Source organism: Fringilla coelebs (genome assembly GCF_963513975.1).
Source record: "Fringilla coelebs genome assembly, chromosome: 26".
Taxonomy (NCBI): Eukaryota; Metazoa; Chordata; class Aves; order Passeriformes; family Fringillidae; genus Fringilla; species Fringilla coelebs.
Window position 1 is genome coordinate 3,153,489 of NC_140052.1, and position 16,235 is coordinate 3,169,723.

The 16,235-nt window shown below is 54.5% G+C and overlaps 1 protein-coding gene across 1 annotated transcript in view; it reads right to left on the reverse strand.

Moving 5' to 3' along the window:
- Nucleotides 1–383: 383 nt before the first annotated feature.
- The window catches only part of GFRA2 (GDNF family receptor alpha 2), a 39,911-nt gene continuing 24,059 nt past the window's right edge, over nt 384–16,235 (reverse strand). The window contains exons 4-9 of the mRNA XM_084221945.1: nt 14,579–14,927; nt 3,190–3,299; nt 2,975–3,115; nt 2,722–2,897; nt 1,582–1,635; nt 384–1,449 (exon numbers count right to left, since the gene is read on the reverse strand). Of these exons, the coding sequence (XP_084078071.1) occupies nt 1,321–1,449; nt 1,582–1,635; nt 2,722–2,897; nt 2,975–3,115; nt 3,190–3,299; nt 14,579–14,927 (959 nt within the window). The 3' untranslated portion in view covers nt 384–1,320. The remainder of the gene's footprint in view (nt 1,450–1,581; nt 1,636–2,721; nt 2,898–2,974; nt 3,116–3,189; nt 3,300–14,578; nt 14,928–16,235) is intronic.

The following is a 16,235-nucleotide window of genomic DNA, read 5'->3' on the forward strand; positions in this document are numbered from 1 at the left end:
AATAAATAAAAAACTCCAGCCCCTCACTCTTCCCGTGCCCCAAATCCCAACATTTTCAGCGCCGCCAGGTTGTCTTGGGAGAATAAAATTCCAAACCCCATCAAGGGAGGGATTGGAATTTGAAACCTGAAATTCTTGCACATAAAAACTCCCAAAAAAATGGGAATTAGGCAGCTCCTTGGGAATTTTTTCCCTGCTTGTTGTCTCCTGCAGGAAAAAAAAAGGCTGGGAATTGCTGAATTCCCACCCAAATCTTGGCATTCCTGCAGCTGAAGGGTCCCCATTTCCACCCCCTGCCACCAGATGTGGGGATTTTTATAGAATCCTGGATTTTTAGGGCTGTTTCATTCCTTGGTTTGTTCTCCTTGGTTTATTTTGGTTTTTTTTCTTTTTTTCCATTATAGACATCGTTAAAAAAAATAAATTTTCCAAGAATACATTTGGAAGTTGTTGCGGGAATCAGAGGAATTAAAAAATAAAAATTAAAAAAAAAGAGGGAAAATAAAGGGAAAAATGGGAATTTAAAAGCCACAGCATGAGTAGGGTTATGTATATGGGAATATCCATATGTTATATGTATATAGGAAATAAAGTGGAGAGGGAAAATAGGGAATTCTGACCCTGGATGGGTCAAATTCCACTCCCAACTCAAATTCCAAATTAAAAAAAAAAAAAAAATAAAATAAAATAAAATGGAACCTCTTCCCCTGGAATGATTGAAAACATCAGCACAGCCTCACACGTTTCACACCAGTTTCTTTTCTCTTCCATTGGGAAACTCGCCGAGGAAAAATCCCAACCAAAATCCCCCAAAAACCAACGGGAAGAGCTGCGGGGGTCCCCTCCAGGTGGATCCCGACGGTGCCTTCATCCTCCGGGATGCTCCCATGCGGAATCCTCGCTGTCCCCAGTGCAAAGAATCCTGAAATTCGCCTTTCCCAAAGCCTTCCTCCGACTTTTTCCCCCTCCCTGGCACCACTGGCAGCTCCAGACCCCAATTCCAAGCCCATTCCGGGCAGGAGCCGCTCCAAAAAACCAACCCAGAAAAGACCAAAACAAGAACGCCCCCCAAAAAAAAACGGAAAAATGAAAAAGTAGGAAGAAAAAGTAGGAAGAAAACCACCAAAGTTTCCCAGCGCGGCGAAGGCTCCTCCTGCCTCTCCGGAGCTCGGCATTCCCGGGATTTGGGAGCGTTTCCAGTCTCCGGCGCGAGCGCGGCAGCGGCGGGCGCTGGTGGCGCTGGTGGCACTGGTGGCACTGGTGGCACTGGTGGCAGCGGTGCGAGCGTCCCCGTCCCACCGGCCGCTCCTTCCCGCCCCTCTATAGCCCCAGCGCCGGGATCAGGATGGGAATGAGGAGCAGGATCCGGCTCTCCCGCTGCCGGCTGCTTCCCGCCTTGGGATCCATGAAAGTCTTCTGGTCCGGCATCACGTCCGTGGTCAGCTGGGCCTGGCCAGGAGGGATGGGAATGGGGTTTTAGGGAAAAGCATCCCAAAGTTGGGAGGCACCCCAAAGTCGGGATGGCGTTCCCGAGGTGTTTAATTCGGGAAGGAATTCCCAGCCCCGGGATCCCCCAAGTACCTGGGAGTAGCACAAGCTCTGCTCCTTGGATTTGTTGGGCTTCAGGCCTTGTTCCTGGCAGGAGAAATTGGGAATGGTTAGGGGAGGAATGTGCCCCTGGAGCTGGTTTGGGATCCCAAATTTCCCTGTGGGAATCAGCTTGGAGCAGGTGATGGAGCACAGGGAGATTTGGGAACAGCTCATCCCATCTCCGCAGGGAGCCCAGGGGCTTCTGTGGATCTTGCCTCACTGCCACTGTGACCCTGCCAGGAATCCTGCCTGGAATCCTGCCAGGAATCCTGTCTGGAATCCTGTCTGGAATCCGGGGATACCCCACCAGTCCCCATCCTACTCCTCTGCATTCCCGGGACATCCCCAGCCATTCCCCAATCCCATTTCCTGCATTCCTGGGCCATTCCCTAATTCCATTTCCCTGCATTCCTGAAACATTCCCCAATCCCATTTTTCTCCCATTCCTGGGACATCCCCAGCCATTCCCCGATCCCATTTCCCTGCATTCCTGGAACATTCTCCAATCCCATTTTTCTCCCATTCCTGGGACATCCCCAGCCATTCCCCAATCCCATTTCCCTGCATTCCTGAAACATTCCCCAATCCCATTTTTCTCCCATTCCTGGGACATCCCCAGCCATTCCCCAATCCCATTTTTCTCCCACTCCTGGGACATTCCCTAATCCCATTTCCCTGCATTCCTGGAACATTCCCCAATCCCATTTCCCTGCATTCCTGGAACATTCCCCAATCCCATTTCCCTGCATTCCTGGAACATTCCCCAATCCCATTTCCCTCCCATTCCTGGGACATTCCCAGCCATTCCCCAATCCCATTTCCCTCCCATTCCTTTTCCACCCATGGAACAAAACACAGACGCCCAAGCCCAGCGCTCAGCAAGACAACGCTGATTTTCCAGATTTCCCAAAAAGCCACGGAATTCCAGCTCCCAAACGAGGAGAAGTCCGGCTCAGGGAGCCACCTCAGCCGGTGAGGGGTGAGACAGGCGGAGAATCCCATTTCCACACCCCAAACCGTGCCCGGATCCTTCCAGCCCCCGGATGAGTCCGAGCGGGACATTTTCCCATCCCACGGGATGCCCCACACCCCCACCAGTGCTCCCAGTTTGCGACAGGGACTGGGCCACACCTGGAGGGAGGTGCAGGTGCTGATGACGCTCGTGTCGTAGGCGGTGTTGCTGTCGTTGCCGTCGTCCGGCAGCTCCGGGCTCTTCTCCACCTTCGGCAGCGCCGTCGCGGCGGGATTGGGATTTTTGGGAGCCAGGTTCACGTCGGTGCCGTTCCCAAAAGCCTGGATGGCGTTTCCTGGCAGCGGGAGAGGTTTAGGAAGGATGGGAATGATGGAAGAAGGGAAAAGGGGGCGGGGCGGGGAAGCGCCTTACGGAGACAGGGATTTTCCGTGAAATCCCGCAGGAATTTCTCGCACTCCTCCTCCATATTCCCGCTGCCTTTGCAGGAGCACCAGGGCGAGATGGTGATGCTGGTGGTGCTGGCGTCCACGTAGTTGGGGGTGATGTCAAAGCCTGGCGAGGAGGCGGGAACGGGGATGAAATCCCAGCGGGAAAAGCCATTCCCGATCCCGACTCCCGGCACTCACCGATGAGCCCAGCGTAGGAGCCCAGGCAGGCCTGGAAGTTGTCCCCAGGACAGCTGGTCGGGGACTGGAAGGTGGCCTGGCAGTTGGTGTGGAAATCGGCCAGCCGGGATCTGCAGAGGAGGAAAAATGGGAAAACAACGGGATTTGAGCGCGGGTTCCATCCCGGAGTGACTCCGCAGCCAGCGGGAATTTTTGAACTCCATAAAACTGCCCCGTTCCCAACATCCCCACATGGGCAGTGAAATTCCAGGGCTCTCCAGCTGGGTTATCCAAGTGCTCCCAAAAGGAGGCAGGATTCTGGGAATGGCCGTGCTCATCCACGCCTCAGATCCCAATGAAGAGCACCAACACAAGAGGAATGTCCTCGGGAAGGGATGGAATGGAATTGGGGTGGTTTGAGGGGCTGCTCCATGATGGGGATGGGAGGATGGGGAAGGAGGAAGAGCTTGGGATGAAGCAGGAATTCCAGGGAAAATCAGGATTATGCAGTTCTGCCGTGGTGCGTGAGGCAAGGAGGAAATTTTCTCCCTCTCCTTCTTCCTGGAAATAAAACTCCCCCACCAGGAGCGTTGTTTCCATGTTTATTTTCCTTCCTTGTGACTCAGCCCATGGAAAACTCCCCACAGAGTGGAGAGGCTCCATCCTATCCCATTCCCGGGGCAGATCCCCAACTCCCGGGAGGAAATTTTCCTTGCACAAAGCCCAGAAAAGCTTTTCCAGCATTTTTATTTTTTGGGGACGCTCCATCCTCCCTGCAGCCAGACCTCAACTCCAGGGTGGGAATGGCAGAAATCCAAAAACCTGCTCCTTCCCCGGCTTCTCCGCGGGAGAGGAATAAAACTTTCCGACAGCATTTCCCCTCTCTCCCCAAATCCGAGGCGAAGGGACGTCAATTCCCTGCAGGAAGCGTGGTGAGTTCAGCGCGGAGCGCCAGGAAAATTTGTCACCGCTGCTCCCCGGGGCTCCACTCCCGGCCCAGAGCATCCTCCGAGGCAAATGTTATTCCTTTCATCATCCATGAGGATGCAGCTGGGAAATCCTTCAGGAATATCCAAGCCAGATGTCACTCTTCCCGTTGGACACGGCGGCTTTGGAAGCCGCTGGATGGGATTGGCTGCCAGGAATAAAAGCTCGGCCTGGACCCGGCGGGTTTTGGCTTCCAACGGCTCCAAAGGAAGGAAAAAAAAGGGAAAGGAGAAGGAGCCAAGTCCATCTTAGCGGGAACAAGGAGGAATCGGTGCCAAATCGCTGCTGGCAGCTGGAGGAGGCAGGTGGGGATGGCTTGGAAAAGTTGGGAAGAGCTGGGCTGGCGCTGGATGAGGGATGGAGGAGGATTTTCCTAAGAGCTGCCTCCCCCCCCAAAATAAAAAAAAGGAGTGGAAGAAAAGGGATTTAAAAAATTAATTCTGGATACAGACTCAGATCTGCCATCCCAAACCTGCTCCAAGGGCTGGATTCCCAGTTAGGGGCTTCCAAACTGCTCCTCTTGGATTCCTGGAGGAAAAGTGCCAGGAAAGGCAGCCCCAAGATCCCAGCCCTGCTCCCAAATCCAGGCTCTTCCCAAGGACCTGGATCCCTGGATCCCCTTAAATATCCTGGATTTAAGGGGCTTTTTAATTCCATTTCTGTATTCCCAGTGCATAAATCCCAAATTTCAGGGGTTCTATGCACCTGTACATTTATCCCAAGTGCTCAAATCCCAAATTTAAGGGACTCTGTGCCTTCCTACACAAACACCTGGCACCAATATCCCAAATTTAGGGGACATTTTGTACCTGTGCTTTTATCCCAGGTGCATAAATCCCAAATTTAGGGGATTTTCATTCCTGTCCTCCCACCCCCAGTGCACATATCCCAAATTTACGGGACTTCAAGCATCCCTACAGATCCCACCTGCCTGCAGCTCCTCTCCCATTCCCTGTTTTTCTGCAGGAATTCAGCACCACCACAAAACCCCACTGGCTCTGACATTAAAATTCACCCGAACACGGAGGTTTTGGGGGTTTTTTAAGTGATTTTTTTAAAGCTCTTAATTGAGTGTAAAATGCTCCCATCCCCCCCAGCCGCGGTGATCACTCAGCACACATCCAACCCGGCAGCATCCTGCTCCTGAATATTTCATGGAAAAGACACCGGGATTCCTCCAGAGGTGGATTTTTCTTTTTTTTTTTTCACGGGACTGAGGGAATTTAAAAAAAATTCCGTGTCTCCCCCTCTCCTGCCCAGCTGGGGATGTTCAGGAAGCGGCGACAACACGGAAAAAACTCGGCGAGACACGAAAATCCCGCTGGGCACCGCCCTCCCAACATCCCATCCTGCTGGAGAGGGATTCCTTTGAAGCTGGGAGAGATGCTGAGATTCAAAAAAAATTCCCCTCAAACGCTCCCAGGTAAATTCAAAGAGTCCCAGGGAGGGGGAGCAGCTGAAGGGAAGAGGGAAGCTGGAATAAAAGTCGGCTTTGGTGGATGACCCGCTGCCAAATCGAGCGAGGAGTTCACAGGGGAGGGGAGAAAAGATCAATGGATGGATTTGTTTTATCCAGGAGAAGTTGTCTGGGGAGAGGAGTCGCCTGTTCTGGGCTGAGCCGCGGGAGGCTGGAGGGAAAAAGGGAATTTTTTGTGGTAGTTCTGAGGCTCTCGGCCTCAATTCCGGAGGAATTTCCTCACGGAAAGGGGGTCAGGCTTGGGAAGGGGCTGCCCGTGGGGGGGTTGGACTCTCCATCACTGGAGAACGCCTGGAGGTGTCCAGGGAACCACTCAAAATGTGCAAGGAACCCTTGGAGGTGTCCAGAGAATGCCTGGAGATGCCCAGGGAACCCTTGGAGGTATCAAAGGAACCCCTTGAGGTGTCCAGGGATAACCTGGAGATGCCCAAGGAACCCCTGGAGATGTCCAAGGAACCCCTGGAGGTGTCCAGGGAATGCCTGGAGGTGCCCAAGGAACCCCTGGAAATGTCAAGGGATGGCCTGGAGGTGTCCAGGGAACCCTTGGAGGTGTCCAGGGATACCTGGAGATGCCCAAGGAACCCCAGGAGATGCCCAAGGAACCCCTGGAGATGTCCTGGATGACCTGGAGGTATCCAAGGAACTCCTGGAGGTGTCCAAGGAACCCTTGGAGGTATCCAAGGAACTCCTGGAGGTGTCCAAGGAACCCTTGGAGGTGTCCAGGGAATGCCTGGAGGTGCCCAAGGAACCCCTGGAGATGTCCAGGGATGACCTGGAGATGCCCAAGGAACCCTTGGAGGTGGCCAAGGAACCCCTGGAGGTATCCAGGGTTGACTTGGAGGTATCCAGGGAATGCCTGGAGATGCCCAAGGAACCCCTGGAGATGTCCAGGGATGACCTGGAGATGCCCAAGGAACCCTTAGAGGTGTCCAAGGAACTCCTGGAGGTGTCCAAGGAACCCTTGGAGGTGTCCAGGGATACCTGGAGGTGTCCAGGGAATGCCTGGAGATGCCCAAAGAACCCCTGGAGGTATCCAGAGATGACCCGGAGGTGCCTGGGGAAGCCCTGGAGGTATCCAAGGAACCCCTGGAGGTATCCAAGGAACCCCTGGAGGTGTCCAAGGAACCCCTGGAGGTGTCCAAGGAACCCCTGGAGGCGTCCAGGGATGGCCTGGAGGTATCCAAGGAAGCCCTGGAGGTGTCCAGGGATGACCTGGAGATGCCCAAGGAACCCTTGGAGGTGTCCAAGGAACCCCTGGAGGTGGCCAAGGAACCCCTGGGGATGCCCAAGGAACCCCTTGATGTGTCCAGGGAATCCCTGGAGGTGTCCAGGGTTGACTTGGAGGTGTCCAGGGAATGCCAGGAGGTGCCCAAGGAGCCCCTGGAGGTGCCCAAGGAGCCCCTGGAGATGTCCTGGATGACCTGGAGGTGCCCAGGGAACCCCTGGAGGTATCCAAGGAACCCTTGGAGTTATCCAAGGAACCCCTTGATGTGTCCAGGGTTGACCTGGAGGTATCCAGGGAATGCCTGGAGGTGCCCAAGGAGCCTCAGGAGGTGCCCAAGGAGCCCCTGGAGGTGTCCAGGGAACACCAGGAGGCGACACTCAGAGCCCTGGGATGGGGACAAAGCGGCGACCAAAGGTTGGACTCCCACCCTGGAGGACTTTTCCAGCCTCTGGAATTCCTTGCTCAGGGCTCTGCACACGGCAGGAAAAACACAAACCCCCAACAAACCACGGGAGAAACTCCCAAAAGCAGAGCAAACCCAGCGAGAGGGAAAACAATTAGGGCAGAACCTCAAAGCCGGCAGTCACTAATTAACTAATTAACAATTCAGCCCCCCACGTCTCGATCCAGCGCCGAGATCAGCGACTCAAAGGCCTTTTTTGGGGTGGAATGTTTGTTTTTTTTTTTATCCTGGAGCCCTGCAGCTCCCCGGGAAGGGGAGGACGGAGCGCAGGCAGCGTTTGATTTTAATTGCGGGCCCGTTCTGTCCCATTGAGCCGCTAACTGAGCCCAACAGGAGATTGTGTTTACACAAGCAAAGCCCGGCTCAAGACAGACTCGCTGTCACATTAAGTCAATACTTGGGAAGCCTCTCGAGTTAATTATTCAGCGAGAATTGACTGATTCTCGTGGTGAGAGCCCGCAGGGAGCCGAGCCCTCCCCCAGCCTCCTCCTCCTCCTCTTCATGCCGGGAAAGCCCCCGGGTGCTGCCCCTCCATTTGGAAATCCAACAGATTTGGGGATTTTCACTGATTTTCCCACATTTCTCCAAGCTGTCCCAGCTCCTGTGAAATCCAGGAGAAATTTTTCCTTTCTCCTCTTCTTCCTCAGCCGCCTCCACAAGTGCTGCCCCTCCACTTCTCAAATCCACCAGATTCGGGGATTTTGGGGGGATTTTCACTGATTCTCCAATCCCAAACCAGGTTTGGAGGCTCCTCCATGTCTTATCCCTCAGAACCTGCGCTCTCCCAGCTCCCATTAAATCCTGGAGCAATTTTTCCCTGCTCCTTCTTCTTTCCCTGCTCTTTCTTTTCTTCTTCTTCCTCAGCTGCCTCCTCATGTGAGGGACCTCCCCAGTGCTGCCCCTCCACTTCCCAAATCCCCCAGATTTGGGGATTTTCACCGATTTCCCAAACCAGGTTTGGATGCTCCTCCACTCCCCTCCAAACCCGAGCTCTCCCAGCTCCCATTAAATCCAGGAGAATTTTTTTCCCTGCTCCTTCTTCTTTCCCTGCTCCTTCTTCTCTTCTTCCCCAAGTGAGGGACCCCCCAGTGCTGCCCCTCCACTTCCCAAATCCAACAGATTTGGGGATTTTCACTGATTTCCCAATCCCAAACAGGGTTTGGAGGCTCCTCCATGTCCTATCCCTCAGAACCTGAGCTCTCCCAGGTCCCATTAAATCCAGGAGAAATTTTTCCCTGTTCCTTCTTCTTTCCCTGCTCTTTCTTTTCTTCTTCCTCAGCCACCTGCTCATATGAGGCACCCCCCAGTGCTGCCCCTGCACTTCGAAATCCTCCAGATTTGGGGATTTTCCCTGATTTCCCAACCCGGGTTTGGATGCTCCTCCACTCCCCTCCAAACCCGAGCTCTCCCAGCTCCCATTAAATCCTGGAGCAATTTTTCCTTGCTCCTTCTTCTTTCCCTGCTCCTTCTTCTCTTCCTCTTCCCCAGCTGCCTCCTCATGTGAGGGACCCTCCATTGTGGCCCCTCTGCTTCGAAATCCCCCAGATTTGGGGATTTTCACTGATTTCCCAAACCAGGTTTGGATGCTCCTCCACTCCCCTCCAAACCCGAGCTCTCCCAGCTCCCGTTAAATCCCGGAGCGATTTTTCCCTGCTCCTTCTTCTTCCCAGACAGGCTCTCATTACAGGGAGTAATGAGAAGTTGAGCTGCTGTTTATCAAGGGAACATCCATTACGGGCGGCGTGCGTCCGTCTGCCGCGCTCCCTCCCCGTGTTTGGTGCTCCATCAATCCCCACCGGCTGGATCCCCTCCCTCCCTCCTTCCCCAGCCAAAGCTCCAGCCCAAACCTGGCCCAAAATGCTTGAGGCACAAATATCCCAAGAGGGGGAGCGTCCCTGATGCGCCTCGGATTTAAAACCGGAGATAAAAATCCTGGAAATGACCCAAATTTGGATGGTCCAACCCCAATTAAAATCCAACTCTGGATGGTCCAACCCCGATCAAAATCCAACTCTGGATGCTCCAATCCAAATCAAAATCCAACTCTGGATGCTCCAACCAAAATCCAACTCTGGATGCTCCAACCCCAAGCAAAATCCAACTCTGGATGCTCCAACCCCAACCAAAATCCAACTTTGGATGCTCCAACCAAAATCCAGCTCTGGATGCTCCAACCCCAACCAAAATCCAACTCTGGATGCTCCAACCAAAATCCAGCTCTGGATGGTCCAACCCCAACCAAAATCCAACTCTGGATGCTCCAATCCAAATCAAAATCCAACTCTGGATGCTCCAACCCTAATCAAAATCCAACTCTGGATGGTCCAACCCCAACCAAAATCCAACTCTGGATGCTCCAATCCAAATCAAAATCCAACTCTGGATGCTCCAACCAAAATCCAACTCTGGATGCTCCAACCCCAATCAAAATCCTTGACAAGCAAGCATCCTGTAAGAGGGAGCATCCCTGAACCCCTGGATTTAAACCCACCAAAAACTGGGCTAAAAATCCTGGAAATGACCCAACATCCCCACTTTGGATGCTGAGGAGCTCCAGCCCAACCTTGGCCTAAATCCTGAGAGGGGGATTTAAACACACCAAAAACTGAGATAAAAAATCCAGGAAGTGATCTGACATCCCTACTTTGGATGGTCCAACCCCGGCCAAAATCCTCTTCACAAAAATATCCTGTAAGAGGGAGCATCCCTGACCTCCCTGGATTTAAACCCACCAAAAAGTGGGATAAAAAATCCTGGAAATGACCCAACATCCCCACTTTGGATGCTGAGGAGCTCCAGCCAGTGGAGGCTGGGAATTTCTCCGGCACCGGCACCACTGGAGCGTGTAAGAGCAGATTATTTGTGCTCCCGACTTGCTGATGCAAGATGAAAAATCCAGCGAGCTGCAGCTGCTGAAATCAGCTCTTTTCTCCCCTTGCCTTCCCTTTCCCCTTCGCTGAGGTTTGTGCTTTGCCAAAGGTTTTTGTATTCCGGGAGCTAAAACCTGTCCCTTGCAATCAGCCACAAAAATTCCGGGGCTTTGTCAGGCCCCTGTGAGCGGGGAAAGGTGGGGAAAGGTGATGGGGGGAAGGTGGTGGGGGAAAGGTGATGGGGGAAAGGTGATGGGGGAAAAGATGGTGGGGGAAAGATGGTGGGGGAAAGATGGTGGGGGAAAGATGGTGGGGGAAAGATGGTGGGGGAAAGATGGTGGGGGAAAAGATGGTGGGGAAAAAGATGGTGGGGAAAAGGTGGTGGGGAAAAGGTGGTGGGGGAAAAGATGGTGGGGAAAAGGTGATGAGGGAAAGGTGATGGGGGAAAGGTGGGGGGAAAAGATGGTGGGGAAAAGGTGGTGGGGAAAAGGTGGGGGAAAAATATGGGGAGAAAAAGGTGGGGGGGGAAAAGATGGGGGGAAAAGATGGTGGGGAAAAGATGGGGGGGGAAAAGATGGTGGGGGAAAAGGTGGGGGAAAAAGATGGTGGGAAAAAGATGGGGGGAAAGATGGGGGAAAAGATGGGGGGAAAAGATGGGGGGGAAAAGATGGGGAAAAGATGGTGGGGAAAAGGTGGGGGGGAAAGATGGTGGGGAAAAGATGATGGGAAAAAGGTGGGGGGAAAATGTGGGGGGAAATATGGGGGAAAAAGGTGGGAGAAAAAGATGGTGGGGAAAAGATGGTGGGGGAAAAGATGGTGGGGGAAAAGATGGTGGGGAAAAGGTGGTGGGGGAAAAGGTGGGGGAAAAGATGGGGAGAAAAAGGCGGGGGAAAAAGTTGGTGGTGAAAAAGATGGTGGGGAAAGATGGGGGGAAAATATGGGGGAAAAAGATGGGGAGAAAAAGGTGGGGAGAAAAAGGTGGGGGGAAAAGATGGGGAGAAAAAGGTGGGGGGAAAAGATGGGGGGAAAGGACGGGGAAAAGATGGTGGGGAAAGGTGTGGGGAAAATATGGGGGGGAAAGGTGGGGGGAAAAAGGTGGGGGGAAAGATGGGGAAGCTTCCTGAGCTGGGAAAATCTTCCCAAGCTGCACAAATCACGGCTCAGTTGCTCCCGGAGTCCTGGGGCAGCTCCCGTGGGATTTGAGGCCGGGTCAAGGCCGCTGGGATGGATTTATGTGGAGCAAAAACCCTGGGATTTCAGCCCAGGATAAACCAGATGCTGCACTCCAAAGATCCTGTCCCCTCGCCCAGATCTGAGTCCTTGAGGGGACACGAGGAGGGACATCCCAGACCCTCTGTGTCTGCAGGAGGACAGCAGGGAAGGGTTAAACCCTTCCTGCACCCAGAACATTCCACAGGCAGAGGCATTCCCGGCAGGATGGAGCAGCTGGTGCCTTCCTTGTGACCTTGGTGACCGAGGGGGCAGGGCTGGTGTCCAACCCCAGATGGGAAACAGCCCAGAGAGGCAGGAAAAGCTCTGGAAGGGCTGTTTTCCATGCTGGAATATTCATTTTTCCCTCCCCTCCAATTATTCTGGGTTTTTTTCGGTGTGGAATTCTTCGGTCCTACAGGAGCAGCAGCCCCTGGATCGATCTCCATGCAGGAAAAATCCCTCTGGAAAATCCTATCCCGCTAGAGAGGGTTTTCCCTCATTAGGCTTTCAGCCAGGAGGGTTAATTAATTACCCTGGCAGGTTAATTACTCTGGCAGGAGAATTATCTCATCTCCTGTCACCTCGGGCCCTGGGAGCGCTTGGGATCTGCTCTCTCCAGAGCCCTCGCCAGGCCCCTGTCGGATCGGGATGAGCAGCGGGCTGGGATGCTGGATGGAGAAACTCATGGAAAATGGGAATTCCCATGGCCCTGCCTTGTCCTCTGGGATCAGGAGTTTGGGCTGGATAAACTCCTGGAAAATGGGAATTCCCATGGCCCTGCCTTGTCCTCTGGGATCAGGAGTTTGGGCTGGAGAAACTCCTGGAAAATGGGAATTCCCATGGCCCTGCCTTGTCCTCCAGGATCAGGAGGAGTTCGGGCTGATAAACTCATGGAAAATGGGAATTCCCATGGCCCTGCCTTGTCCTCTGGGATCAGGAGTTTGGGCTGGAGAAACTCCTGGAAAATGGGAAATCCCATGGCCCTGCCTTGTCCTCTGGGATCAGGAGTTTGGGCTGATAAACTCCTGGATAATGGGAAATCCCATGGCCCTGCCTTGTTCTCTGGGATCAGGGGACATGGAGGAGTTTGGGCTGGATAAATTCCTGGATAATTGGAAATCCCATGGCCCTGCCTTGTTCCCCAGGATGAGGAGGAGTTTTGGCTGGATAAATTCCTGGATAATTGGAAATCCCTCGGCCCTGCCTCGCTCCCCAGGATGAGGGAACAGAAGGTTTCGTGTCCCATCATTCCCAGCTGGAGATGCCAGAGGGGAGCGGATGGGATGGGATTTTCTCCTGAAAACCCAGATCCAAGGAATGCATCATCCATGCCCCATCCCAAGGAAAAAAAACCCTGAGGTTCCAGCAAAACCAACAGAAATAAATCCCAGATTTGGGCATTTTCCAGAGCGAGATCCCCCATCCCAGCTCTCCCACGCTTCTCCCAAAAAACCCTTTTCCCACCTTGGAGCGAACAAACCCTCCCAGCAGCTGCCAACCCCTTCCCCCTTTCCCTCCTCGTGTGGGGATTTCATTCCATGCAGGAATTAACGCTCCTGGCCTCTGCAGCCTCCCCCTGGCTCTCCCAGCCCCGTTATCCCTCTCGGAGCGCGGATCCGTCGGCAGCGCCCGCCTCGGAGCGCGCTGATGGAGAGGAGCTGCCATTCCCGGCTATCTTTTATTCATGGCCACCGGCTCCTCGGATTACTTTTTGATAAAAAGCCGCATTTCAAACATTCCCACATTTCAAACATCTCCGCTCGCAGCCGCAGGAAGACCCGGAGCTCGCATTTATTTCCCCGCTGAGCGCCGGGAAGCTCCATCACCTTGACGGGAGAAGATCCCGCTCCCGGCGCCGTCGGGAAGCGGATCCGGCTCCCGAGGGGGACAGGAGGGGTCGTGCCCGGTGACAAACGGGTGGCAGAAGGAGCAGGAGGCTCCGTGCCCAGCTCTGCGCTGCCAAGGGGGAAACAGCGGGAATTTGGCAGCCGGGGAGGGTTTGGGGGATGCAGTGCCATCCCTGGGATCTGTCACCTGGATGGCCCCAGGACATTGTCCCGGTGGCACTTCCAGGGCCAAACGGGGGGAAAAACGGAGCCGAGGGGGTGACATTGATACTGGGGGTGACACTGATGCCAGAGGGGTGGCACCGACACTGGGAGGTTGACACGGATGCCAAGAGGGTGACAGCAATGCCAGGGCAGTGACACCAACAATGGGGAGTGGCACCAATGCCAGGAAGGTGACACCGATGCTGGGAGGTGACACTGATGGCCAGGGAGTGACACCAATGCCTGGGAGGTGACATTGATGGCCAGGGAGTGACACCAAAGCCAGGGAGGTGACATTGATGGCCAGGGAGTGACACCAATGCCAGGGAGGTGACACTGATAGCCAGGAGCTTACACTGATGACCAGGAAGGTGCCACCAGTGCTAGGAAGGTGACGCTGATGGCCAGGAAGGTGACACTGATGACCCGGCAATGACACCAGTGCCAGGGAGGTGACACTGATGGCCAGGGAGTGACACCAGTGCAAAGGAGGTGACAATGATGGCCAGGAAGGTGACACTGATGACCCGGCAATGACACCAACCCCAGGGAGGTGACACTGACGACCGGAAAGGTGCCACCAGTGCTAGGGAGGTGACACTGATGACCAACAATGACACCAGTGCTAGGGAGGTGATACTGATGGCCAGGAAGGTGACGCTGATGACCCGGCAATGACACCAACCCCAGGAAGGTGACACTGATGGCCAGGCAATGACACCAATGCCAAGGAGGTGACACTGATAACCAGGAGCTGACACTGATGACCGGAAAGGTGCCACCAGTGCTAGGGAGGTGACACTGATGGCCAGGGAGTGACACCAATGCCAGGGAGGTGACACTGATGCCAAGTGGGGATGCCGATGCCAGGAAGGTGACACTGATAGCCAGGGAGTGACACCAATGCCAGGAATGTGACACTGATGGCCAGGGAGTGACACCAATGCCAGGAAGGTGACACTGATAGCCAGGGAGTGACACCAATGCCAGAAAGGTGACACTGATGACCGGGCAATGACACCAACCCCAGGGAGGTGACACAGATGACCGGACAATGACACCCACCCCAGCGAGGCGCCACAACCCCTACCCCACCCCACAAGAACCCCGCGGCGCGCCCTTTACCTGCACAGGTGATCCGCCCGGCAGGCGCCGCGCAGGTCCAGGCAGTTGGGCTTGTCCTTGTCCTCGTAGGAGCAGGAGGGCACGATGGTCTGGCGGCGGCGCTCGGCGCACGCCGGGTCCTTGCAGGAGCAGAAGAGCAGGCGGAAGGTGAACTCGCCGGGCACGCGGTCGAAGAACTGGCGCAGGGCCTTGTGGCACTTGCGGCGGCTGCAGGGCTCGGTGGCCGACAGCTCCCGGCTGCAGGTGGAGATGTAGCCCGAGCGCAGGCGCTTGCAGTTGTCGTTGAGGTTGCAGGCCTTGGCCGCGTCCAGGCAGTGGTTGCTCTTGGAGGCGGTGGCCGGGTCCATTCCTGACGAGGGAAGGAGAAGTTTGGGGTCAGGAAGGTGGGGAGGGGGTGGTAAAGTTGGGGAGGGGGTGTTGAAGGTGGAGCGTGGGGAGATGGGATTGAGGGGGGGGTTGGTCTTGGGCCTGGGAGGTGCCATCAAAGGGGGGGAGATGGCCTCAAAAACAGCCTTAGACTGGGATTGGGAGGTGCCCTCAAGGCTGGGGAGATGCCCTCAAAAACAGCCTTAGATTGGGATTGGGAGATGCCTTCAAAAACAGCCTTAAATTAGGACTGGGAGATGCCCTCAAGGCTGGGGAGATGCCCTCAAAAACCCCCTTAATCTGGGTTTGGGAGATGCCCTCAAAAACAGCCTTAAACTGGGTTTGGGAGATCCCTTCAAGGCTGGGGAGATGCCTTCAAACACAGCCTTAGACTGGGATTGGGAGATGCCTTCAAACACAGCCTTAGACTGGGATTGGGAGATGCCCTCAAAAACAGCCTTAAATTGGGATTGGGAGATGCCATCAAAGGTGGGGAGATGCCCTCAAAAATAGCCTTAAACCGGGATTGGGAGATGCCTTCAAGGCTGGGGAGATGCCCTCAAAAATAGCCTTAAATTGGGATTGGGAGATGCCATCAAAGGTGGGGAGATGCCCTCAAAAACAGCCTTAAATTGGGATTGGGAGATGCCCTCAAAAACAGCCTTAGACTGGGATTGGGAGATGCCGTCAAAAACAGCCTTAAACTGGGATTGGGAGATGCCTTCAAGGCTGGGGAGATGCCCTCAAAAACCCCCTTAATCTGGGTTTGGGAGATGCCCTCAAAAACAGCCTTAAACTGGGACTGGGAGATGCCCTCAAACCTGGGATGGGAAGCACCCTTGACCCTGGGATGAGGAGAAATTCCTCGAAACTGGAGAGTTGTCCTCAAACCTGGGGTGAAGAAATGCCGTTGACTTGGGATGGGGAGAAACCTTTAAATTTGGAGAGATGGCCTCAAAAGTGGGGCAGGGAAAAGCCCTCAAACCTGGGGAGATGGCCTCAAACCTGGGGAGATGGCCTCAAACCTGGGGAGATGGCCTCAAACCCCTGAGATATGACCCTCAAACCCCGGGGAGATGGCCCCAAACCTGAGGAGATGGCCTCAAACCCCCGAGATATGACCCTCAAACCCCGGGGAGATGGCCCCAAACCTGGGGAGATGGCCCCAAAAGCAGGATGGGGAAATGCCCTTGGCCTGGGGAAGATGTGACAGGCGTCTGCCACCCCTGTGGCATCAGTGTCACCTCCCAGCATCTCCAGCACAGCCCATCCCTGGACTGACCCCATCCCA